This window comes from Antedon mediterranea, chromosome 6, assembly GCF_964355755.1.
Source record: "Antedon mediterranea chromosome 6, ecAntMedi1.1, whole genome shotgun sequence".
Lineage (NCBI taxonomy): Eukaryota > Metazoa > Echinodermata > Crinoidea > Comatulida > Antedonidae > Antedon > Antedon mediterranea.
In genome coordinates this window covers 4,233,359-4,260,379 of record NC_092675.1, presented here as the reverse complement: position 1 = coordinate 4,260,379, position 27,021 = coordinate 4,233,359, and the positions used below count along the sequence as shown (strand labels likewise).

The following is a 27,021-nucleotide window of genomic DNA, read 5'->3' as shown; positions in this document are numbered from 1 at the left end:
CCGATAATGAGAGAATTAATTATGTAAGGTAAGATGTGGTAATCATAGATAACCTATACCTGAACTGACTACTGATGTACTTTATATGATAGAAGTGTACCATGGGCAATAAAATGTCATTGAATTCCTTAAATATTAAGAAGCTTGTTTGTGATAATGCAAATATCCGTCCTATCCTTGAATACAACAATCCAGAAAGTGGGTAGTTGCGAATGCTATCAGAACACCGATTTTAGTTGTATGACGTAAGCAAAGCACTCATTTCTGTTGGCCACTTGCTTCATAGTTACTTTACCACGCAGTGGTATCTGTATATAAAGTTGTACCTGCTTTTCGTAGGCCTACCTAGGTCATCCTGTATGCTTGTAGTATTGTAGGCCTACTTAGGCAAACACGTTGGCGTTGCGTGTCTCAAACTTGTATGTGAACTTAATTTATAGTATATCGTAAATCGCGAACGTTTAAGATTACGATGGGTTACGCATTATACCACAGTGCTTATTTATGAAGACTTGGTCAAAGTCTGATCTGAAATTTTGGGCAAGTTATGTTTCAAACCAGCTTAATTTATGGTATTTATTGAAAGTACGATACGGCCGATACATTTTCTTTACGCGCTTAATTCGATAATTTACGGTATAACCTATTAACTTTACCTGATTAAAATACAGTAATTGTTAATTAATTATCATGTATGTAAAATTTAAGTTTATATCTATACAATATATCAGTATAACAAAGCTAAAATGTTAATAATATTAACCAATTACCAGCAATCAATTAATTATTATTTCTTTATATATTTATATAAAAAAAAACGTTCTCATGATGATGATTGTGGAATCTTATTCATTATCAGCCACATTGTCATAAAAGTACAACACAGGTAAATGATCATAAAAACTCTGTCCATAACCATTGCAATCTGCTTCCATTCGTTCCTCATATGTTCATCGGTATCCTCTTGTTCAAATCTTCTTGTAACTTTCTTCACCTCCTGAAGAAGCATTCGTAGCAGCGCGACATGCTCAGAACAGCATGGTGACAATTTGGATATGTTCTTCTTTAGTTTTCTTAAGCCATTTATTGGTGATCCTTCAAGTTGACCATCTAGTAGAACCATCTCCATCAAGGAGCCTGATTCATCACTTATATCACTGTTACGCAGGAAAGAGTCTCTTGAGGCAGACGTTACTTTGGGTATTCGAATGCAGACAACTTTGGCGAGGTATTTTAAGAAAAATATCTTAGCCCACTTTGGAACTCGGGAGTACATCGGACCTCTGTAGTGTAGATTCAGGACAATAATGGTCATTGCCATTGAAATCGAAACCAGAAGCATCGTTGCAGCATAATACTTTCCTAAAAAGAAGTAATCACTTGAAACGTTATCATTGGTGGTGTACAACACATTAATATAAGTCACTCAAACCAAACATCTTTATCAATCATCAGTTCTCACGATGTAGGCCTAATGTAATTTTTATCCGATTTTAGGCCTATAATATACTGATTTTACAATTTCCCCACAATATACTCCGATGATTTATGAATATGTCTGCCTTGATCGCCATTGCTGTATATCTTTCCAATATATTTTCTATTTTGCTAACTTCACGCGTGGCCCCGTGATTCGTAATAAAAACCAAAAATATGTCGTCGCCAACGGCCAACATTGCCAGCTAAAGATCAGATAGGGCAAACAAAAAAACCGGAAGTCGCAAAGTAATGACGAACCGGAACTAACTTTACCACCGACGGTTAAAAATCTACCGACGACATGAGAAATTTTGTTTTAAAACTCTTAATAATATCTACCTATTCCAGAAATAAGCAAGTGTATATAGGCCTATATAAACTGTATTGCAAAACTTGCCTATAATTGGTACCTCGCTAGAGGGCGGCATTGATTCTGCAATCAGCAACAGGAAAACGGTTAGAGATAGGAGAACGGTGATGGTGAGACTAATCTTCTCTCCAGAGTCGACAGGAAGAAGGAAACACAGGACCGTAGTAGATGAGATGAGAATACACGGCAACACTAAATTGAAAACGTAATACATGGACCTTCGTCGGAAGAATAGCGTGTAGACAACATCGGTGTATGGTATTCCAGGAGCATCTGGGTACGATTGGATATTTGAAGATGCGTTCATTCCTATCATGTCCCATTCACCATCACTATTGAATACTGAGTCATCACCTAAGCGTTAAAATCAAAGTGAAAATATTTAAATTATGTCGTTATGATTATAGTAATACATCTTTAAGTAATCATTTTTCTTGATTTAATTTAACACATTTCAGATTTTGAAATGGCCGAGGGACAAATTGACAAACTTCTGAACTATGAACTAATGTCCCATTCACCATCAATATTGAATACTGAGTCATCACCTAAGCGGTAAAAGCAAAGTGAAAATATTTAAATTATATCGTTATGATAATTGTAGGCCTACATCTTTAAGTAATCCCATTTCTTGATTTCATTCACCACATTGCGAGGGACACATTTTAAAAACTTCTGAACTATGACCTAACGTCTATTGAAAACTGAGTCATCACCTAAACGTTAAAATCAAAGTGAAAATATTTTGTCGTTATGATTATGATAGTACATCTTTAAGTAATCGTTTTTCTTGATTTAATTTACCACATTTAAGATTTTGAAATAGATGGCCGAGGGACAATGACAAACTTCTGAACTATGACCTAATGTCCCCATCACATCACCTAAGCGTTAAAATCAAAGTGAAAATATTTTATTTATTATGTCGTTATGATTAGGGTAGTACATCTTTAAGTAATGATTTCACTTTACATTGTTAAAAACCTTTGAACTATGACCTAACGTCCTATATTTTGCATTGCAATGTTTGAAATGTATGAGAGAAGGGGGTGATGGCTGCCTACAACCCCTTTAGATCCTCCTACGCATGGTGACGATAGAAGATTACGATAAGGATATTTTGGAGACATGATAATTAGCTTATAACGATGAAAATGAATACGTTTCTACACGTATGCCTATGTGCATTGCATACAATAATATACACAAGCATTACAATATTGATTGATTGAAATTGAATATAAAAATATTTGCATTTCATCAAGGAAAAGGATTATGAATTTACCCACAATATCGATATGACTTGATTTATAGTCAAACTTTTGCTGCCTACGTGCCACATTCTTTTTTGTCTTTAATTATAAAAAGTAAGCCTGGAGAAATGTACTGGGTACATATTAAGGACTAATGAGCACGTTATATGTAAATTTGGGTTCGATGTACATGCCGATGCACATTAGGTCACAGCACGAATACGTTTTTCGTGTGTTAAGTTGTTTATAATTGTAGGATGAATCACAATGGCAATGAGTAACACATAGGTGGATTCAACAAGATAGAACATTATAGGTTACACAGGGTCTTCATTTTACAATTAATAATAATTTAAGTATTTCTATAGCGCCAGTATCAACTAAACCGAAGTAAAAATCAAAGGCGCTTGTGTTAGATGTTAATAAGATGCGTTCTTTAAAAAAAAAAAAATAGCAATAGATGTTGATTTAGTAATATGTCGAGGGAGAGAATTACAAAGAGAAGCAGCAGAGAACAAAAAAAGCCTTGTCCATAGGATTTAGTGTTTATTCTAGGAACAACCAGTAAGAGGGGTGTAGGAGGGAAGATGATCAAGAAAATAAGTAGCTTGTTTAAGAAGTAGCGCTTTAAATGTTAGTAAAAGGATCTTATGTTTTATACGGGAGTCAATAGGTAGCCAAAGGAGGTTATATATAATAGGAGATATGTGTGAGGATCTTCTAGTAAGAGTTAGAATGCGTGCAGCAGTGTTCTGGAGACGTTGAAGTCGATTCATCAAAGATGTCGGTAGGGCAAAGAAAAGAAAGTTGCAATAGTCAAGGCGAGAAGTGACTGAGATTTATTGATGCAGCGGTATAGAGCGGTAGTGGTAGGCTTTCCTTCCCACCACCAACCCGCCCCCCCCCCCCCACCACTACCTTGAATCCGCCACTACTAAACACACTTCTTAAACACCTTGTGTTACTAAATTAATGTTAGTCAGTTTTAAAAGTTCGTGTCGAGAGCGTGAGTTATATAAGTCATATTCCATCACCTATTTCGACAAAACAGCCCAGTGCTCCAACCTGCATACTTTACCTTGTCCCAACATCACAATCTCCGTCCCATCGTGTTGCCATGGTCCAAATTTCATTTTACAGCTTTGCTCGTCAAAAGGAAAGTTCATTACGTTAAGTCGACAATGAGATTTAACGATTATAGGTGACGCCCAATTACATGTTCCGTTGTGGTAAAGAACTATTATCTTGTCCCGTAAAAACGGCAAGTAAGCTGTGTCCGCACTGCAAATAAATTGAATCAACAAAATCATAATTTTAAACAGCAATGATAATAACTATCCCAATATTCAAATGAAAGCTGAGCTCTCTCTCTTATTTTTATCAACGTAGTTATTTCATTGTCTTATTCATTAAGTAATTCTATACAGTGTCTCGTCAGCAGACTTTCTTTGAAAAAGCAACAAAATTGACATGTCACTATGTAAACCACACGTGAATAGCACTATCTACACTCCGTGTCGATGCAATTATTAACATACTATATTGTCTGTCAAAATATTAATAACATAACAGCTGAAATGCTACTTCATTATATATATATATCAGAGTCAAAGTACTTAATTTCATTTGAAAAAAAAAATTGCTTTAAAAACGTACACACTTGTTAATTGTATCTGTAGGCCCTATGTGTGTATCAGTGTTTTTTAAGCTGATTTTTGTAATACTAGGTTTAAGGTTGCAGTGGGTCTATTAACTACTAATAGATCTAAGTAAAATTGGTTCATAATAATCGATAAGGTGTTGAAATTAATTAGAAAAAAAAACTGATTTAAATTAATGAACTTATTTATTAAGATTGGATGAATTAGATTTCATTTGAATATAAATTAATATCTGATTATTTACAATTACTTAATGGAAATAGGAATCGTTAGAAAGACATAAAGTAACTCGTAGACCATAAAGCACTGGTAATGTGTCTGGTTTGTACGAAGAAAGTATTATTGGTAATAAGTAGAATGAGTTTGCGTTTTATTTTTTCCCCTGAATGATGATAATATATACAAAAAACATAGCAATTAAAGCACGCGTTTATTTAATGATTGTGTGCTGTAGGCCTGTCCAATCGCGTTTACTTTTGTCAATTGATAAAAAAAACCCGTAAAACTTGGCTCCTATCCACAAATAATAATATAGCAACAGTTTCATAAAACGCTTTCGTGAAACATCTTCACTTTGTAGCAACAAGTTCCTCTTAAACTGTATATTATATTAAAATTGTCAAAACATCATGTAACAAGTAACATCTGTATCTGCAAATGATTAAATACCGCTCAAGAAAGATTTTAAAGATGATTGGCGACAGAAAGGACTTTTAATAATATCAAACTTTAATGTTCAAAGAAGTTTATTACGTAACAAATATTTTCATACTAAATTTGATTTGGTTTCCTTAACACTTTGTAGGTATGGTAATTCAGACCTATAACACCAACCACGACCAGTTCTACAATTTCTGATCTCAAGCAGCTTGTTCCGAGATATTATTGTCACTAGCCATTTATTATACCGGTACGAAATGACTTGTATGAGTCATAATCATTACCGTAGATAATCGATTTTAGTTGAGGATAATAACCACTGAACTAAATGTGAACATTTTAACCCGGTGAAATTAATCGACCCATTTCCGTCAGTTTCAACATACATAGGAATGTCATGGCATTTGCATTGAAACAAATTAGATATTCTGAACTAAGCCTCTCATTCTTATCAATACACATTTGTTTTTATCACAGAAGAAGGCTTATTACATTAAGTTCGTTACAATAACATACCGATGAGAAGTGCTTTGAAACGAAATGTAATTTCATTGTTTTGAATATAGACGGGTCGACTTGTCCACAATTAACCTGCCCTATATTTAAGTTGAATCTGCTACTTAATTTCAAAACGGTGTTCACTGTCCCTTGCTTAATAAGTCAGTACTCGTTACAAGGTTTGTGACCTATGCTGGATTATGAGCTAATTGACGAGTGGAGTGGGCCTAGAGTCCATCATGTTTCAGCAGATCAAGGCAGAGAGCGGATATTATCCAAGTTTTTAGGATTGTAAAAGTTTTCGATCGTATTTTGATCAACACATTTTTTGAATTTGATCTAGAATCTCGGACCCGTGGACACCCATATAAACTCAAGTTTAAAAGCTCTCGTCTTAATATTAGGAGGGACACGTTCTCCAGGAGAGTTATTCTCTTATGGAATGCTCTGCCTACGGATGTAGTTTCATGTGCTACGGTGAACTTGTTCAAAGCAAAACTTAACGTCGCATGGTCCAACCACCCGCTGAAGTTTTCACCCTATATAGAATATGATTTTATTGCTAAGAGGGGCTTCGCCTCGATCCCGTAGACGAAAGTGTACGGGAAACAAGTAAACAAGATCAGCTGTCTGTGTGTCGTCTTAATCAACACTTCCATGTCGTATACTCTACGCTGCCTAATTATTTCAATTATAATAAGCACAAAATGTATCATTTGTTTTGCAAAAGCCGACAGCAAATTATTTAAATTAAAGTATAGCTGTTTGATGGTTAACGTGCCTCGGCTTCCATACCCAAGGTCCGAGCTTCAATCCTGACCCGGGTTGTAATTCACGACTATCTCTATTCCACTCCACTCCTAAGCCTCAAATTAGACTTTTCTTAACGCATGATAAAATTATAGTTTATCCATCCTGTAATTTTTGCTATTCGATGTGTATTTTAAGAAACAATTGAAACTAAACTATTCATCTAAAAACTTGTGCATAATTTCTTCCTATATAATTTTCAGATAATACCATGTACATGGTTGTTGCATGCGGTATAAAATGAACTCATAATCGTTGTTTTAAAAGTCAGAAGATTTCTGCTCAAATCAAATCAATAAAAATGTTTTTTTGTGACTAAAAGAAAAACTGGTATTGATATATGTTCTAAGTTATTGATACAAAATGATATAAATTATGCAGATAATTACTAAGTGGTAATAATTTTCCAAACATTTTTTTTGCGATCAGGTGTCTTGCTTATTTGTAATTCCTTGAAGAAGACGTGATAATGATACGTTTGCAAATAAATCGATGCAGCAACACAATGTTGATGACGTATGTAATTGATTGACCGTATCAAGTGATAGTATCTTTACAACATTATTAGGAAATATGAAGATTATGATGGATTTTTTAAATTATTGTTTATTTGTTTTATATCATGTACATTAATGTGAAAACACAGGGCATTAACTTATTTCAATTGGTTTCATTGTGTTCTACAATCTACATAAAATAAGCGTTCTTTCAGTTTCAGGAATTCGCGGCGACTACACTGCTCAGTAACATGCGAGTATGCGCAGAATAACTATTAGACTCAATAGCTGCGTGGAATGTAATTGTTATATACAACAAACTATTTGCACCCAAAGAGCCAACAATATCGGCATGGATTCCACCGCCTCGCTCGCTTGTGGTGGAACAAGTCTTCTCGGACTAATATAAATCGTAGGTCCAGCAAAGAACCCAGTTCATCATTCGAGACTATAGTATATTATACTACTATAGTATAGTAGTATATTAATATAGAATATGTATATTAAACATACTTATCGTATAGAACTATGTCTGGCATCCATACAAGGTTTGATGGTATTTTAATCATCTTCAAATTACCAAAATCTTCCGGATCCCACTGTAAATATTCGTCACGCCAATTCTGATACACACAACAAAAGGAAAGTTGGTTTAGGTGCGTTGACATAATGGTCACGCCATACCTGATGTTCACAACGAAAAGAAAGTTCGCTGCCATTATTTTTCCCAACGTGTTAAGGCAGAAACCGTGAATAATGTAAAACATACCTTATATTTTCTCACAACAAAAGCAAGAAAAGTTGACCATTACGTCACACGTCTAGTGACCCTCTGTAATTTATTGATTTATTATATTCATGTTTTGTGCCTTCACGTTGGTAAAAATAATATATATAGGCCTATGCGCCCATATTGTCCTTTTTGTAATTCATGAGGGTATACGCCGAGGCACAAAATCGACCTGATAACTATAAAAAGCTCGTGTACGTATGTTTTGAACATCTACTATGAAATATTCCAATAGAATCATTGATCTGTTTATTTATTGCATGCCTGTATTGTAATGTAATATCAAAGAACTTATAACACAAGAATCTCCTGTTCTTCAATTTGCATTCAAAACACAGTATCGGAAGTACAGGGTTAAAAGGTCAAACTGGGCGACGCCATTTCACAGCATGGAGCAGCGCCCCCTCCAAACTAGCAAGTCAATTACTCTAACCCCCCCCCCCCCCCCCCCCCATCCTAGAGTATTAGCAGATCCCATCTATGATTTTGACTTTCTAATTTGATGCGGGCGCCCTACTCCTCAGTCAATTACTCTATCCCCCCTAGAGCATTAGCAGATCCCCTCTATGATTTGACTTTCTAATTTGATGTGGGCGCCCTACTCCATGGCTCACAATGGCGCCACCCATAGCTCTATTCTATCCCACAATGCCTTTCAAAATTGTTACGCGCTTCGGACGAAAAGGAGATTCTTGTGTTATACGTTCTTTGGTAATATGTATAATTATAAGGCCTAATTATGGTATGGCTGCAAATAAAAGTGGATATGTGATATTTATTAATATTAGTATTTATTTCAAACAATGGCATTAAAACACTGTTTCTTTCTTTAAAATTTTAAATAATTATTTTAAAAGCATTGATTTCCGTATTGTAATGTGTAAATTTAAAAAATTCACACTATAAATTGATAGTCTAAACAGAGAAGAGTGAAGTTTTCCCTGGTCTATAAAGATTGTTTTTGCTATAATATTTTATAAATAAATAGTTATAATAATTACAAATAATAATAGGACTAATTTCAGTATTTGTTATTGTTTAAAAAAATTCAATGTTTTCCCCTGTTTTCAGTAACGTTACATTATTAACATGAGTTTTGATGTATCGCAAAATAATAATAGTCTTTTAACTAGCCTTGGTTGTCGTGTTATTGTTAGATTATTAAAAATAATCAAATTATAACTTACAACATGTAAAGCATACTCTGCGGAGTGACATTGGAATGAAGGAGCAGTATTTTAATAACATTAGACATCTGATAATTTTAATTATCTCTGGTTAATACAAGAACCTATCTATACTAGGGTATTATGCAAACTGTGTGCTATTGTTAAAACATTATGTTAAATAGTTATTGTAAAAGTATAATACATGCATGATGCATGTTTTATTCAACACATCATGCATTAGAAATTAATTGACATCAGCTTTCTGGCCTTTTTTATATTTTTGTAATGAATTTTGATATGATCTATTTTTTTTAAATTATGCAGCTCCATGTACTAGCCTATAACACATTATAAATTCCATATTTTCTCACAAAGGTTCATCTGGTGTACTATTAAATTAAATAATCAAATGTATTGGTTATTGTCACTCACCAGGGTCATCCATAAATTTGTTTTTAAAGTCTGTCTTCTTTCATCCTGAAAAAAAATGAACCACTGTGAATGTGCTGGTATTTTTTATGACCGCCTCCTGTCGTAAACCACAATTAGTCTTACATTCATCTGAATGATGACTAAGCGAGGAATGTTTAAAGCACATTTGGCTAGTCCCAACATTGACCAAGGGCTTCCAATGCCCATCTTAACCAGAGGAGAGGCATAAGCCAATCATCTGAGGAAGATACTAGATGCAGGGGGCTGCCATAAGAAGAGTCAGCAGTGCTGAATTTAACTGCCAATGGGACCCTAGCACCCGGTATTCCGACAGATGGTCTCCCCAAGCTCTAACCGGGCCCAAAGTTGCTTAACTTGGGTGATCTGACGAGAACCGGTGTTTCAACGTGGTAAGGCCGTACTTTTGAATGTGCAGGTATACCGTCATTATATTGCATGTTTGCCCACCTAACGCCACAGATCAGAGTCGAAAGCAAATAATATGGTACACTGTTGAATAGGGGTTTGATTACTAATAGATGCACTAATACCACTATAGAGGAACCCCTTTAATCATAAACAGTAACGATCAACGATTCGATCGTATATAGCACACAGTTAAAAAGGTTTATGAAACTTCATTTCATAATTTTTATTTCTAAATCATTGTGCATATGTCGTTATAATTTCATATTATGGTTTGATGAATAAACACATTTATATATGACGCTGCTGCAGTAACACCTAGATTGCATTATGAACCACGGCCCCACAAGGTTCTGGTTTATTGCCTTCATGCTTTTTTGTAAGTAATGAATGAACAATATACAATTTTTATAAACTATGCTGAGAATGGACGTTTTTCCTCAGGGGAGATTATTCCATGTTTTTAGTAGAATTACGGTTTATATTTTGACATATAGAACGAAAATATGAATCCCCATACAAGAAATACGTATAATATTAATATAGTAGGCCTATAGTCATATTATTATTATCAATATCAATAATTACCATATCTAGAACTTGAGCTACATACAAAAGCATTGTCATGTTGATAACTGTAGAGGTGTCCAGCACGGGTCTAACTTGATTATTATACTTATCATCTTCAAATAGCTTCTTCATTAACAGTTTGTTGTTCCATGAACAGTTTACAGCTAGAATAGAATAAAATATTATTAGAAGGCCAAATTTCTGAATGCATCAAATTCAAATTCAAAAACGTTTATTGTCCAATAATCATAAAAAATAAAAATTGGAAATTTGATGTTTGACATACTACTAAACACAAAAAAAGCACAACAAATACAATATATGAAATGGAATAAGTTGATTAAGTCAACAAGTCTATCTATTGCTCATCTTGTTATATGTTATATTGAGCTGGGAACAGATGAATTGTGACACCTAGTAGTTATAGATAGGATACTAAGCACAGCCAGAACACAGTAGGTTTTACTCTGCAAACAGCGAATGGCTGTGATTGGACATAATACGTTTGACCTGCGTTAAAACAGAATGATCAAACTTAAATTCAAGATCATTTACAAGAACGTTTAGTGTTCTACTTGATTTACGCACAATTCTAAATATCCTTCCTCTATCTGTTGCATTAAGGCAATAATGTGTATACATAACACAACCGGTAAACATTAAAATAATAAAATAATACATGGTTTTGTTAAGGATTTGTTTTTCAAGTTGTAGGTAGACCAATAAGCAGGGAGGTTTTTATACTTCCCTGCTTTAAGTATATTTTGGTTTTCTTCATAGTTTTAGGTCGTTTTAGAATTGTGATGATATGTGTGACGTAATAACTGAACCTCTATTAGGGATGTTTATAAGGGCTCAGAATAGAGCGGCTAAGGTTAGTTGGGTTGTATATGAATGACGTGTGATATAATTTGAACACCAAGTGCGATTCAAATGACGTTTGAAAACTATGACTTGAGAGATTATGTTGTCAACATCATGATAATTTACCACGACAACCTAGAATCACAAATGCAATTTAGGTTGTGCCAACAAACACATCTTGTTGGCTGCAGTAGATAACTGAAATGTCTATATATAGTTTCAGCAATTGACTATTTTGTTTTGTTTTTTTTTAAATCTATATAAAATACAATAAATTACATAGCTTCAGCATGAATCCATTAACTTCAACAGTTTCCAGGGGTACTAAAAAAAGTCTGTAAATAGTAGGAAAAAAACCTGGCCATCAAACCAAACATCTATGTACAATATGTACCGTTTTATATTATTCGTTAAAGGCATATACATAGGTTGAAATTGTATTAGGCCTATTTTATTTCGCTTTCTTTTAGTAGTCTTCTCAGAGAGGCCCTACGACACGGCACAGATATCTTTTTTTACAAAGCAGTGGAGGATCTAGATGTTTGAAAGATTGGATCGGAGTGGGCTGGGCCTAAACAGGGTAATTATAGTACCAATGCAATTATTTAATTAATTAATTGTTGCTTCCTTAGCTCATTGTAGATTAGTTGACGTCCCAAGCTGAGTTATCACAGTGAAAATATTTAAATTGAATTGCTAATGACCATTATAATTTTAATAAAGCAACTACCCCGTAACACCAATAAGCATTGTAGCCAGGTTCTCATGTTGGGGTAATAGTAAACGACTTAGGTCTTCATTAATATTAGTAATATTCATATATTTAGAGAATTGTATTATTTTTTCATTAATCTTACTGATATGTATTTAGTAATTTAAGATTACAAAGGTTTTTAATTGTATTGTGAAATGTAGGCCAACCATAAACGAATGGAATTTATTAATTAAACGTTGATTATAGTGATTTGCAGTAATAAACGGCAGCTTATAACATTACGGGCATATTTTAGGATCATGATTTCGTAAACCATATACATTAGCATATCAAATGGAAAAAAAATTAATAATTATAGCTAATTCATTGATTAATTTATTTTTTGGTCAAAATCAATTTCAAAATCAATATACAGGATAAAGTACCAGTAATATTTTATCAGTTTTTGTACGCGCGCGTGTCTCTTTATAAAGTCACCGAAAATGATATTGCGTTGTCATTGGTCTAATCAATTGATTGACCCAATTTATATAATCAGTGTAGTGCTTATGAGACGACCCCCGACCAATCGTAAAGTATAAGTTGTAAGGCCTCCTCATCGTATAATACGGCACAGGCAAGCAGTAATACTGAACTCAACTCATAAACACGTACACCTACTAAAACATTTTTTTCAATAATAGGCCGGACAGTCCACTTCTTTTGAAGTACTAAATTCTAAAATAAATTTAACCATAAAAGTAAAATAAATGCAAGAATAACTTGTGATTTGCAGATTGCTAAATTGCTCATGGGTATGAACGTGTTCATTCGGGACATCCGTGGCTCTTAAAGGCTAACTTCGTGTTGACGCATAAACAGGTGCTGGTCAATCGTAAACATTATTTAAACAGTACACGTACCGTTACATAAACACATTCTGAAATATCAGTGTCGTGGCGCGCGCGTGGTCTAAATGCGTGCTCTGGCCAATTCACAGCTAATTGTATACAAGTTGTTGTTGCTGCGATAACATAAGATGCATAGGCCTAATGCTGATAGTCTGGTTTGTAATCAATGAGTGTTAAATAAGCCTATACATAATGACTACTCGTAGTACATCCTTACAAAATTAGGGAGCTGGGTATCACCTGTCGTATTCACCTTCTATCGTCCGTACCGGACGTAACATTATGATGGAGGGCCTAGACCTAGATTATGTCCAATATCTATAATTATCTAACATTTATACACGCTATATAGAAACACACATACATCATTGCAATATTCTGATAAGCATATACCCTTTATAAATAAATATCGGGAAAAAATTATTGATATAAATTATATAAAAAAAACACATTGTCACTCTTCGAACAGATCTATACAAGTGATTTTAATTCATCACGACTCTAAAGTGTTACAAACCGTGAATATGCTGGATTACGTTAATCTTGCGATGCAGTACAGGATTAGTTTCACCCTCCGACATTATCTATAAAATGTCTTGATAATTATTCTTAAATTGAACTTTTGGATTACTTGGTAACTGTTGTACTTACAGCAAGTAGAAACTTGTTTCATATTTCTCAATAATAATTAAAATGATTTCTCCATGTTTGAAATTAAACGATAAAAATCACACTTCTGAATTAAGATTATAATTGCCTCTTCGGTCGGTAATTTTTTTTTAATGACATTAGTATCATGTAGATTCATGTGAGCATTCAAAGAATTTTATAATAAACGGAATTACCCATAATTCAGCTGTATATCTTTGGATTGATCAATATTAAATTAGGAGTTTTTAACGCAACACAATTACCGTTTCCAACGCAATTAGTGTTTTCAACGCAATTACCGTTCACGCCATAATGTCACTTCAATGTATTTGATAACTTGTGGAATACCCACGAGAACTGAATGAGGCTTGACTCTGTAATTCAGAATGTGATGACCGGTATACGGGGCGCCGTTTAGGACACTCGTTAATTATGTCAACATAATACAATTATGTTACACGGGGATTAAACAACACAAGTTTGTAATGTGGAAGTTCAAAATTATAGTAAAGCCTGACTTTTTGAGATGCTAACGACATATTGATGGTAAAAGGTGTTAATGAAGATTGAAAGTAGGTCACTATTTAATCCGTCACGTGGTTTAAAAGTGTTTTGTTTTTTTTAAATCATACATAATAGTTTCAATTAATCTAAAACTTCTATGAATAATTCAGTTTCAATAGTTACAAATTTGCAATCAATATAAGCAATCATGAAGTAATTACCAGAATAGTCACAGGTATGTAAGTGATTAATAAATAACTAATAATACCATTACGGTCTTTCTAATTAATTCTTGCGAACCTGTAATGATATTTAATTAATAATAATTATTTACCACACATTACAAAAGCTTTACAAAATAACATACTATGATGTGTATGAATATTCATATTATAAATACAAAGGCAACTACATAACATTTCATTATAAACTTAGTTTTCTGATCTTTACCACACGGATTGTATTGGTAATAGTCAACATTTCCAAACTGCCCATTTCTAAGGAGCTGTACATACAGTATGTATACTTGATAAAGGGTGTTATTTGAAGCTCTCCTTTTAAGCATTGTCTACACTACCAAACTTTATGTGACAAGAAGAAAATGGGATGTGCCCATATATGGACATGATGGTGTCATAAAACTGTATTTAAGCATAACACTACCATATTTGGGCACATCACAATTTTTTTTGTCAAACTAGATAGTGTGATAGAGCTTAAAGGCCCATTTACACTAGGACGATAACGATCGACAATAAATATATAAGCATGCATTTTTTTTTACATAAAACAAAAGAAATTAGAAAGGTTTTCGTTCTAGAACTACAGGATAATCATTTATGCTGTCTTTTATAAAATAATATTTTTAAAATTCCAATCAAATGACGTCATGATAAATAAAAACAATAAAATCGTTGTATTGTCACGATATTATTGCTCTTACTATTCATGACGTCATTTGAATGGACGTGTGAAAATATCATTTTCATCAAAGGAAGCATAGAAGGTTATTCTATAGTTCTAGAATGAAAAGTTTTTATATTTCTTTTGTTTTATGTATGAAAAATGTACCTTTGTCTATTTATCGTCGATCGTTATCCTCCTACTGTAGGCCTAGTGTAAATGGGCCTTAACTCTGTTGTTAATACGCGTTCGCGTTAAGCGCAAACTTTGTCAAAATATAACTACCGTGTGTATGCAATCGTGTTTGATGGTAATACACAATTTGATATCTTCTCTATATTTATTGGTAACCTAATTAATGTTTTTTGGTTAGATAGTCTACACAACGTCTGTTATTGAACCACGGTATCGAATGTTGTATATGTGATTACCTTTGCTTTATTTTTACGTAAGGGTGCTTAGTTTCATGACGCTACTGCTGCTGCAGTGAATAAAACATTCCATGATATTGGCGGCAATGCACCCAATATATACCTTATGTTAAATTGTCTGAAATTATGTTCCAACGTTAAATATGCACTGCCACTCTTTTACCGCAAATCGTGACTCAATAAAGAGAAAATTAGAATTTAATTTAAACAAAATGCCGACGAAGACAACTATAGTAGCACACATACATTTGCTAATAATTGTCATGATAAAATAACCATTTTAATATGTCTATACTAAAGGCAGCAACAAATCTAAGTATTTGAATACCAAAATGTTCTTTTTCGATTTGTTAGAATATACGCTGTTTTATACTTATTTGTGCGCGAACTTTTTGGTTAGTTTCTGACGTATATTTTGTGCTATACTCGTCTTCGGTGATGTTTTCGGTACTCTATTTATGTTGCTCTAATCTTTTATTTGATCTTCTCGGTGCTATTTTGGTTCTACTTGTGTTACACACGCTCAATTACTATAGGTACGCTTTGATATTTCCGGTGCTCTATTAGTGCATCACTTGGTTCTTTATTCGATGTTCTCTTCGATGCTCTATTAGTATTAGGTGCGCTATTTTTCATGTTACTTTAAATATTCTGTATTTACATTAAGCTTTTTCTTTAATCAAAGTCTCAATAATGTGACATCACAACTGCTATTAAGCTCTGTCTACACTATCAAACTAGTTTGTCATGTGACCAAATATGGTAGCGATATGACCAAATACGGTAGTAATGTGACATCATTGTGTCCATATGGGTACATCACATTTTTTTGTCACACAAAGTTTGACAGCGCTGTACACTCTTTAATTCGGAGTGACATAGTTTTTAAGATTGAAGTATTGTCATGATCAATTAAGAACGTATAGAGTAGTTAATGTACGTACTGTATGGTAAGCGTTTCTCTCTGTATGTCAGAAAAACATTGCGTATAATATAATGAAACAGAACTGACAGTATATTTTTGTTTCCTCTAATAGTTAGTTAATTTCCGTGTCCAGGTCTAGAATACAATCGATTTTACCATTAAAATATTTTTTTCTGTCATTTATTAGGTTCTTAAAAGTATCTAATCACTTGTTTTTCATATTGGACATGTGCGTACAGGTGTTTTGATATTATTAATATTATCAAAAGATATTACAAGGGTATATTTTTTTCTGTCCATTCTTGTTTTACTGCTCTTTTTTTATATAATGTCGTTTTTTTTATTTGTAACTTAATGTCACAATTGGTCGCGTGCAACGCGACTTTACAGCTCACTATGTCGGTCGGTTGGTAGGTCGGTTGGTTGGTCGGTCGGTCAGTAAACACTAGCTTGAGCACGTGACTGCAGCCATGTATATGGTCTTGTTTTCACTACAGTTCAACCATGGAGAAATATTTATTCAATGGTTCAACATACAATTCAACCATGTGCTGCTGTGTATGTCTTTTAGCACCAGCAATTGCTGATCATTAGGGACCCTCAGAGGTTCACAAGACAAACATATACACAAGATGCTCTACATAAACAAAGTCTTATTACAAGTCTTCGGTAGTGGAGTTGTAATTTTGTCCTTAGAAAAAATCCTGACATGTGACGGGTCTTGAATCCAGGACCCTAGTGGTTGCCAAGCATCATAACCACCAAGCCACACTACACTCCAAACTGGATTTTTTTTTTTTGTAAATTACAATTAATAATTACCAATACAATATGTCTACAGTACTAAAATAAAAAAATATAAATGTTACAATGTCAATTTCACTCAGCATTTGGCAAGATCAGTAAAAAAAATCCAACTATATATCTATGTACATAGATCAAATAGAAATTGATTCCAAACAGTGATGGTCCTACGTAGGCAAATACCTATATAAAAAAAGATTGTCTACAATTTATTTGAAAATGGAATATATTAGTTATATATATTCCGTTACAGGTGTTTAACCCAAGAAAGGTGGTGCACCAGTATTATATGTGCGTTGATTCCATTGAATTTGCTTCCATTGCCATTAAAAAAAGGTTTTAAAAACCAACACTTAATTTCTCTATGAATGAATAATGCATCTTAAGTAATTTATTTATTTAATCTTTTCATACATAATCTATTCCACATAAATCCCATTTGTTGAGCTACTAGTCCACGTTTGAGTATACCAAAGGTCTTGACAACTAGAAGCACACGTACACAATCGTTTCGTGATTACTCTAATGAGTTATCATGCAGGAAAATAGGCTTTAAAATGCGATCTCTTTCCCTATTGTAAAGGCGGCGTGGTGCAGCGGCAACAAAAGCTCCGTTAAAATTCTACCGATACGATTACATAATTGCCATTTTAGTGATATTGGATCATAAATGCGTGTGAATATGCCATACAATAATGGTATATAGATTACTTTTTAACGAACTGCAATTTAACAGTACAGAGTGCATATATTAATTGAGAAGTTTGTTGGTGAATTATCACTGAGGGATAGGTCATGACAGTATAATGCCCTAGACAAGGAATCTAGGGAAGAAGGAGAAGGAGAAGGAGAAGGAGAAGGAGAAGGAGAAGGAGAAGGAGTGTTGGTATCAGATGTACATAGAAGCATTACGAAAGATATATAAGAAATATACATCCGTCATGTACTTTATGAATATGTATGGAATTGTCTTTGTTAAATTAATTGTTCGAAGATAAAACCTTGCTTGAAACAATACAATTCATTAACGTACATAAAAGTAAATGTAATTTGATAGTCTAGACGTTGATAAGCACATGTTAATGGTAATACAATTCATAGACTGGTAGGCCTATTTTAAAAAGTTATAATAGTACATTGGGTGCTTAACCAAGAGACTATACTATCATTTACATATTTTATAGGATACAAATAAATATGCTAATTTTGAACTATTGTATTAATTTTTTTATGTGAAACAATAAATTATGAATGAATGATGTAACCAAAACCAGACTCTCCAAATTGAAACTAAACTGAACATTTTTGTTTTCATTTCTATTTATGTTCAATTACCTTAGTTAAATGCTGTAGTCTTAATGTTTGCTCTCATTGCTTTAGAAAAGTTTGCACGTAAGTTTGAGTATTTTTTAGTTTACAGGTAGGCCTAAAATTATTATTTAAAAATTGAGAAGACTTACGGCAACCAGTAGATTAGTTATAAAATAACCCAAAGTTTAATAAGTTCATTTAACTATAACCTAACATAATATTAATTTCAACACATTTCTATATATTCTTTCTTGGAAAAATTAAATTTGAACAATACATATGAGAGTATAAGGCTATCATAAGATAAGATAAGATAACTTTTATTGATCCTCAAAAAGGAAATTCATTGCTCGTCATAATAACAAAGAAAACACAATAAAAACAAATATAGCATAAAACCATTCATATAAAAACATCTAAAAAAATACAAGATAAAATTATCTTCTTGACTTCCTGTTGTACTGGATGATACCAGAGGGAATAAAGGATTTGGCATATCGATTTGTTTTCACACTGAGGAGCCTCAATCTACCACTTGGATTTGGATTAAGTTGGTCTATGATCACTTTGTGGAGAGGATGAGAGGCATCCGACTCAATGCGTTCGAAATCTTTCTGGAGGTGTTCTAGGTGCACATCGGTAATGGAAGGCAGTTCCAGACCAATCATTTTACCAGCCCGACGGATGAAAGTTTCAAGGCGTCTTTTATATTATACTTTATCATTATATAAATGGACAAACGCAATCAATAGAAATACAAAAAAAATGTATAAAAATATAAATATACTGCTATAGGAAATATAAATACTACTTTCCATGACCCCTGTGATTTCAGTGTTTGTGTTGAAGGTAGGACGTTAAAAAATATCCTGCAGCAAATGAAATCCGTCTTTGTCCCTTTAACTTTACAAATTATGAATCTTGCAATATCTGAAGACAACTGTTGGTTGGATTGTGCAGGTGTGGACATGTTCTTATCGCCAAATCGTCACATCGTGTCTGTCCACATTGAGCCGCCGGCGCGTTTAAATCCACAATACATGCACAATAATATGGGAATTTAATGTAGAAGTGATAAGAATCTATACCGTAATATTTTCCGTCATACAAGTTGTTTCATTTCCCCAAAGGCTTTAGTGTTAACGACACGTTAAGAGCCGGCGGTCGTATAAATAGTAATCCAATTGCGAATACGTAATCTCTTATTGACATATAAATTCGAGTGTTGAATTGTGAACAGATCTATGATATCACGTGGATAGAGAATAGGCAGTAGACCTACTTAGATATACACTGCCATTTGTTAAAATAAAGTTATTCTATCATATTGTAAAGGTAATGTTAGCTTGCATTCAAACAAAACTACAAAAAAAAATTACTTCATACAAAATACATCCATTTTTTCCTTTGTTTTTTTTTTCTCTAAGAAAACACTTAACAATACGACTGCAATCGACAATTAGATGCCAGAGACTCTATCGACTAAGTGCCTTACAAACGAGCTTATTTCAACAGATTGTTAGCAGGTGGTTTTGATACTGTACCAAAAAAAGTGTACACATTTCCATAAATAAAGTTATTTTTGCTCAAACTTTGGCAGCAGAATGGTCGATTATTACATTTACCAATAACTACTGTTATGGAGAAATTTTTGCATTTTTTTGTTCTATACTAGCCATGATGTAAAATAATGTAGATTGATTTAAATTAAAAATTAAATATTTTTTCGACCTGTAGTTCAGCATTCGTCTTCGATCTAAAGTTCACTTACTTTGTACCTACTTAAAACACACGCATGTTTTGAGCAATACGTAGGCATAATGTATAGTTGTGACAAACAATGTATGATATAGGTCTATACCAGGCATTCTAAGTTTAATTTCTAAACAGAGTTTTCTTGGCGAAACTATTTCCTTTTACAAGTAATGTACCGCAGCTTCATCGTACATTAAGAAAATAAAAAACATTGCTAACTCCCAGTTGTCAATTTAGCGCGTAACATTAAACTCGTCACGTGATCAAACATATGCAAATGATAATGTATATACGAAAGTTTTTCGAGAAACGAATTTGATTACAGATTCATTCAATAATAGGTAATTGCAGTCTATGTGAAACAGATGAAGCGACTGTTGGAAGTTTATATTGGTAGTTGTAAGTCCAATGTCACAAACTTTAGAGATATTACGACATAAAACATCTCAAATCGGCAGTTATCTTGAGAAAATGTTTTAGAACGTTTTACGCAGCCAATTTCAAATAGTCAACTATATTATATAGTTCTACTATTGATTTTAAATTGAGCTTAGTGGGAAATCGTTTGGTGGAATTGAGTTAGTTGAGAATCTAGCCAATCCTAATTTATTACAAATTTGGAAAATATATACGATACTGTGCAACAAAAAATATAAATGTTTCTATAACTAGAGGGGTTATCTGTGTTTAAGGAACACCAAGGTAAAACCTTTTGATTTGTTCATTTTTACAATATTTACTCTTTGCAGGACATCAGGATCTATAAACAAATTACAGACATATATTAAGGTGAGTAAAACGTCTTAGAATGGCACATACAGTTGCATTCCTATTAGATTGTTTGATATTTTGTAAAGTATCGTCGAGACATTTAATAATGTTTAGTTTGTCGTTCCATTAAAGGGCATCGTTCCGTATAGAAGACAAACACATACACTTCACATTATTTTACAGTGATAGGTTTAAACGGCTTTAAATTTTTCCCGAAAACCACGAGCTCGTTTCGACAAAATATTATCATATAGAATTTGTTGGTTATCTATTTAATTTGCTGATTCATTTAATATCCAAAATGAAATTATAATAAGCATAGACTCTCTATAAAGAGCACTAAACTAAAATAACACCGATCACCATGTCTAGGTGATCAGCCGATGTTGAAACGTAATTCGTTATTGGCATACAATAGGTATGGCGAGCGGGCATCGCATGAGACGGTATAAAGTATCGTACCACATAATACATAAATCAATATCGAATCGTGTTAATGGCGTTTTACTATTTACATACACTAGATTTCTCAAAGTAGTTCTCTAGACATTCAAAGCGATTCATTTATGTGATTGGCTGTGCATTGTAAAAGGTGGCATCAACTTGAACATGAATGTCTTCTTCTATTCGTACGGAGCTTTTTATTTGTGAATTTTTTTGTAGAGTATATGAGAAATTAATTTTAATTTAGGTTAAATTTGTCTACTGGTGGAGTCAAGTGGCGAACCGCCTGTCAATATTCTGGAAACACTCGTACGAGGACTACCGACGGGGTGGCACTCATTCATGATTCCAAAATTTGACTTGCAACAATCAAGTATGAATAAAAACTTCATTTGTTTTATGGTCTTCTTTTTTTGAACACAAAATGATATCGACGTAAACGCAGTAGCATGTCGTAGGTCTGTCTCTACACTTGCGTTAAGCACCCCATCAATCTGTATTGTATTTTCTATGACGTCTGACGTCATGCTGGATTGAGAAACTCGTGGACAGTTTGTCGTACGAAGTTTATTCAATGAATCTTGCTTGAGCCACTGGGCTTGCATGAGTAACTAATCTATACAGTTGAGCTACCGTAATATATTGTAGATTATGAAACAAAATGTGAGCAAGCATAACAATATAAGATTAAGAAGAAAAAAGGAGGGGAAAAAGAAGCAAAAAGGCAGGGGAAAACGGAAAACTAGAGAAAATGAAGGAAAAGAATGAAAAGGAAGACTATAAAAAGGAAAAAAAATCTAAAAGAATAAAGAAGATTAAAGAAGAAAAAAGAAGAATAGATATAAAAAAGAAGAAAAACAGAGAAAAAAAGGATAATGGAGAAGAATGAATAGGAATAAAGGAAAAAGAAGAGGACAGAAGTGGGAAAAGGTAGGGAAAAGAAGAAAGAAGAGGAAATAGAAGGAAAAGAGGGAGAAAAGGAGGAGAAAAGGAGGAAAGAAAGGAGGAAAAGGGAGGGAAAAGAAGAAAAAATAGGCAAAGAAAAAAGAAAGAAAAGGGAAAGATAGGATTTAATACCAAATTCCATCTTTATAAAATTCTTCGGGTTGGGATAAAATTGATAAATATAAGCCTATCTCAGCTTCATCGTGGCTGAGGCTTAGGTGAGAAAAGTTTAGGAAATAATATGGACATCTAGATGCCCGGAAATCGCACTCTTTAAAAATCTTCTGGTCGGGATTGAACAGATATATGCCTACGATCCACCTCAGACCCACCGTGGTTAAGGCCGGGATTGAACAGATATATGCCTACCTGATCCACCTCAGACCCATCGTGGTTGAGGCTGGGATTGAACAGATATATGCCTACCTGATCCAACTCAGACCCACCGTGGTTGAGGCTGAGGAACCTAAACTTATAATTTGTTTGTGGTTTTGTTCTTAAATTATTAAATTGAACACTTCAATAGATTTTATCTGTATTTTTTAATTTATTAAGCGAGTAGATCTTTAACGTTTGCAATAAGTAGAATGACGTTTAGTGTTAGCTGAAGTGGCCATAATGGCACTTAACTTACATTGTAATTATTTAGCCTCCAAAAAATAAGACTAAAATAAGGATGCGTTGCTGTAATTGGAAAATTACAGTCAATCTAGCAATCTGTTGTCTCTCTATTCCCAATCAATTCCAACAGATTATTTGTGATAGGCAGACTTACAGAGCCTTCGATATCGAATATAGACTGGATACCAGAGTAACTTTAGGATGCGGTGACTTTTACACTCCTTAAGCTTGGTTCCCACTAGGACGCAACGCAAAGATGTAAACGAAACGCTAGCGTGTTGACCAATGACAAGCGACAGTTCGAATAATCCATCGCTTAAGATTGGTCAACTCACTTACGTTGCGTTTACGTCCTTGCGTTACGTTCTAGTGGGAACCAAGCTTTACGTTGTGTCTACGTCCTTGCGTTGCGTCCTAGTGAGAACCAAGCTTTATATGGTTGTTAACTGTGTTTATTATATAGCCACGATACTGAGTTTTGGTATTATTTTCAGACAATGCTGTCAAAGTAGATTATATATTATTTGAATATAGATAGACTAGTCATCGTTTATATTATTCAATTTTCCACCAACCCATAACGATAAAAATATTGTTGTATGTAATATGTTGTCTTATGCTTGCCACCGTGTATATCACTGACGCGTGGGTGCTCGTTAGATTGGTACTTGTGACAACATGTTGTGTAAATGACAATTTATTTACCAATATTGACATTGTGAAATCTCCTGAACAAGGACGCTTAATCTAAAGAGCTGAAGCTATCAACATCATTGCGAAAGTTTATTTTATCGGACGCATAAACAATTGTATTATTGGTTATATGGGACACAACTTAGTATCGATACTAGTGTTATCCACTATGTTTTAATCTTTCGATATAAAATCAAAAAAATAAAACAATTACCGTAAATAATCGAATAAATTACTTAGAACTGCCATAAGGATAAAGATCGGGTATAAACTTATATTGTAATTTGTTAAAAACCCCATAGCTCGTTTTAATAAACGATCAGGCTGGCTGTGTTAACAGAAACACGGACATATCGAGGTGAAACCTAAACAAAACAATTATTATAGAACGTTAGATGGGGTTAGATTATAGATTAGTATTAACTAACGTTAAGATAACGTAGGGTTGGGTAAGAGTTACTTACGCTGACGGAGGTACTTTACGTATAAATAATATGATGTGATAACGCAAATAAGTTTAATTTTGATGACGTATGGAATTATTTTCCATCTGAAACTGTCGATCTGTCTTGATTTGTATAAATTATACAGATAATTATATTTTGGAAAGATTGTGATGATACTATAATTAAAATCGAATGTTCACCAGGAAGTTAAGTTGAATACGTTTTTCCCAATTTTGATGTAATATACTAAAAAGACTGATTCCACATATTTAAGATGTTCCTTCTTGGAATCGAACTCACACCTTTTACGTTACTAGCCTCTAACGAGTCCATATCAGTAGACAACTGGCTAAGGGTTAGATTGAGACCAAGGAAACAATCGGCTCTGCATCAACATTATATAAGTTCAGTACAATTAAAGAAAAACGTCTGATTTATCGATATCAATATTAACATGCCTAATTATAAAATGACGTACTAGGAAAATATATACAATAAGTGAATAAATAAAAACACCTTTAACAATGAATAATACATTTAAACAAAATCAAAATCAGTCAGGGATATTTTTGAAAAAGTTTCATCTGGTTTTACAATAGGTAAAGATTTCTTTCTTTCTTTCGAAACGTTAAGTAAGTTTGCTTATAATTTGTTGTTACAACGGTAAAGTCAAGAGTGAACTGTATGAACACATTTTGAAGATGTCACTGCTTAAACATTAGAGTTGATTATGTTATACACAGTACAAAATACCATGTACTATATTATAGCGCTTTAGAGTTTAGAACTTAACATTTAAGAAGATGTGCTGTATATGTTAAGTTATGAATATTATGAAATGAATGAATATATTGTGAGTAATAACAAAAAATTATAGCGCTTTAGTACGATACAGTATAAGACGGTAAATGAAATAGGAATTAATGTTAGAATGTAAGAGAATAAATATGGTGTAGCCTAGTGCCCAGATTAGGTACAGCGTTTCCAACATTTACTCATAAAAGTAAGTTAAATTACAATTTCAGGATCTTACCTTTATTCCCGATTACTATCAGGCAAAATGTCCTAAATAACCACATTATACAAATTAACGTTGTCGTCGATCCAATATAAATAATGATAACTTCTCGTATGATTCACAAAATGACATACCCCAGTTCACATACCAGCCTCTGTAATTACAAAGTTCATTTTATTCCACAGTCAAGTAATTTCATTAACAACAAAGTGCATACACGTAACTTAGAAAATTAAAATCGAATACATCCGAATCATGACATTTAATTTGTATCCATGTAAACTTCCATCTGTGGAATTAATTCCTCCTATGTTTCCATAGCGTGTTCATTTCAACCGTTTAAACGTTGTCAGTTTTTGAGGAGGTGCGAATAGACTGCAATTGTAATACTAATAATAAGTTGGTTGCTGAAATTGGCTCATACCATTACCAAGCAACACCGAGGTAACAGAGAATGCGATTGGACAAAAATCATGCGCGTCATTTTAATGAAAAGAGAGGCGTATCTTGATTGGCTTATAATCGATTAAAAGCCTGCGCCTCTTGAAAAGCCGAGCATTAATTACAGAATCAATTTCAATGAATGACACGAATTCAAAACGATTCTACTTAAAATACTGATAACTAGCACTGTAAAGTTGAGAGCGTATTAAGATATATTACTTGATCGTGACTTACCAATAACTATAATTCATAATTGTAAGAAAATCAACAAAAGTTACACGCAATTACAGCAGCTGACGTGCAAAATTTGTATATGACTGTGATTGGGCGATACCGAGGAATTCCGAATGGCAGTGGGTCACAAGTAAAAATAAAAACTATATAACATAAGCCCTATTTCTTATTCAGATATGAGCCCTCCTAATACCAAAACCATTTATCCTACAAGACGTCAAACTCCCTTCAACACACGACATGTAAACTACTGTATGTGGTGAACCTATCGGTCGAACATAAAGCTATTAATTATCCAAATATCTTTACAATATTGTCTCTATAGACAGTACCGTGTGGGAATCGGCTGTGTTATTTTATACTACCGAATAGTGCAAGTTGTATATGAACAAGCCCCAACTTCTGTTAAATACAATGCTGCTTACTAGAATATTAACTGTTAACAGTATTGCCATAAATGTCGCCTACAAGTGGTGGGCAACAGGCAGGTAGCGACCTTTATGTAGCGCCAGCTGGTATTTTCAGGGTTAATAGCTAGAATAATCTCAATTTTTACAAATATCTAAATGCTACTGTCATCGATTTTACTTCATTTACTTTTAATTTATTATAACCGATGACATCCTCTATCATATATGATTTTGAGTGGGTTTATTTTTTATTTTTTTCTAAAGTCATTTGTAGTCATTTCGTAAAACCATGTCTGGCCACCCCACTCCTAAATTATGCATTTTTGGGTAGGGCAATGATTCATAAACCTTTTTTTCTGAAATTTGCAAACTGTACAAAATCGTGAGCCATAGGTAATAGGTTTAATTACTTTTGAGAAGTAAATAATATGCTTTTATATTACTATATGTACACGAACGCCAACCTGGTGTGATAGGACCAACTTATGTCAAATTTAAGGGTCTACATTTGCCAAACGTTCGACAAAATCGCTGTACAGGGAGTTTATTTAAAAAAATACAAAATGTGCTAATATTGCTATATATGTAGATGTATATTGTTTTGTCCTCATCTTATGATGTCATAGA

The 27,021-nt window shown here is 33.5% G+C and overlaps 1 protein-coding gene across 1 annotated transcript; it reads right to left on the bottom strand.

The window, feature by feature from the left end:
• Positions 1-787: 787 nt before the first annotated feature.
• Positions 788-25,656, bottom strand: LOC140051731 (neuronal acetylcholine receptor subunit alpha-10-like). The gene is made up of 7 exons (XM_072097026.1): positions 25,322-25,656; positions 10,634-10,779; positions 9,620-9,664; positions 7,742-7,851; positions 4,181-4,383; positions 1,877-2,203; positions 788-1,362 (listed from the first exon to the last, which is right to left on the bottom strand). Exons 1-7 carry the CDS (start codon positions 25,365-25,367, stop codon positions 824-826), a joined length of 1,416 nt encoding a protein of 471 aa, XP_071953127.1. The 5' UTR covers positions 25,368-25,656; the 3' UTR covers positions 788-823.
• Between the last annotated feature and the right edge of the window lie 1,365 nt (positions 25,657-27,021).

Excerpts from the sequence above, each read along its gene's own strand:
- LOC140051731 (XM_072097026.1), bottom strand. The coding sequence starts at position 25,367 with ATGTGGTTATTTAGGACATTTTGCCTGATAGTAATCGGGAATAAAG. Across the intron at positions 10,780-25,321 it reads GATAGTAATCGGGAATAAAG|CTGTAAACTGTTCATGGAAC; the intron begins GTAAGATCCTGA and ends ATTCTATTCTAG. Across the intron at positions 2,204-4,180 it reads GATTGTGATGTTGGGACAAG|GTGATGACTCAGTATTCAAT; the intron begins GTAAAGTATGCA and ends TTTAACGCTTAG.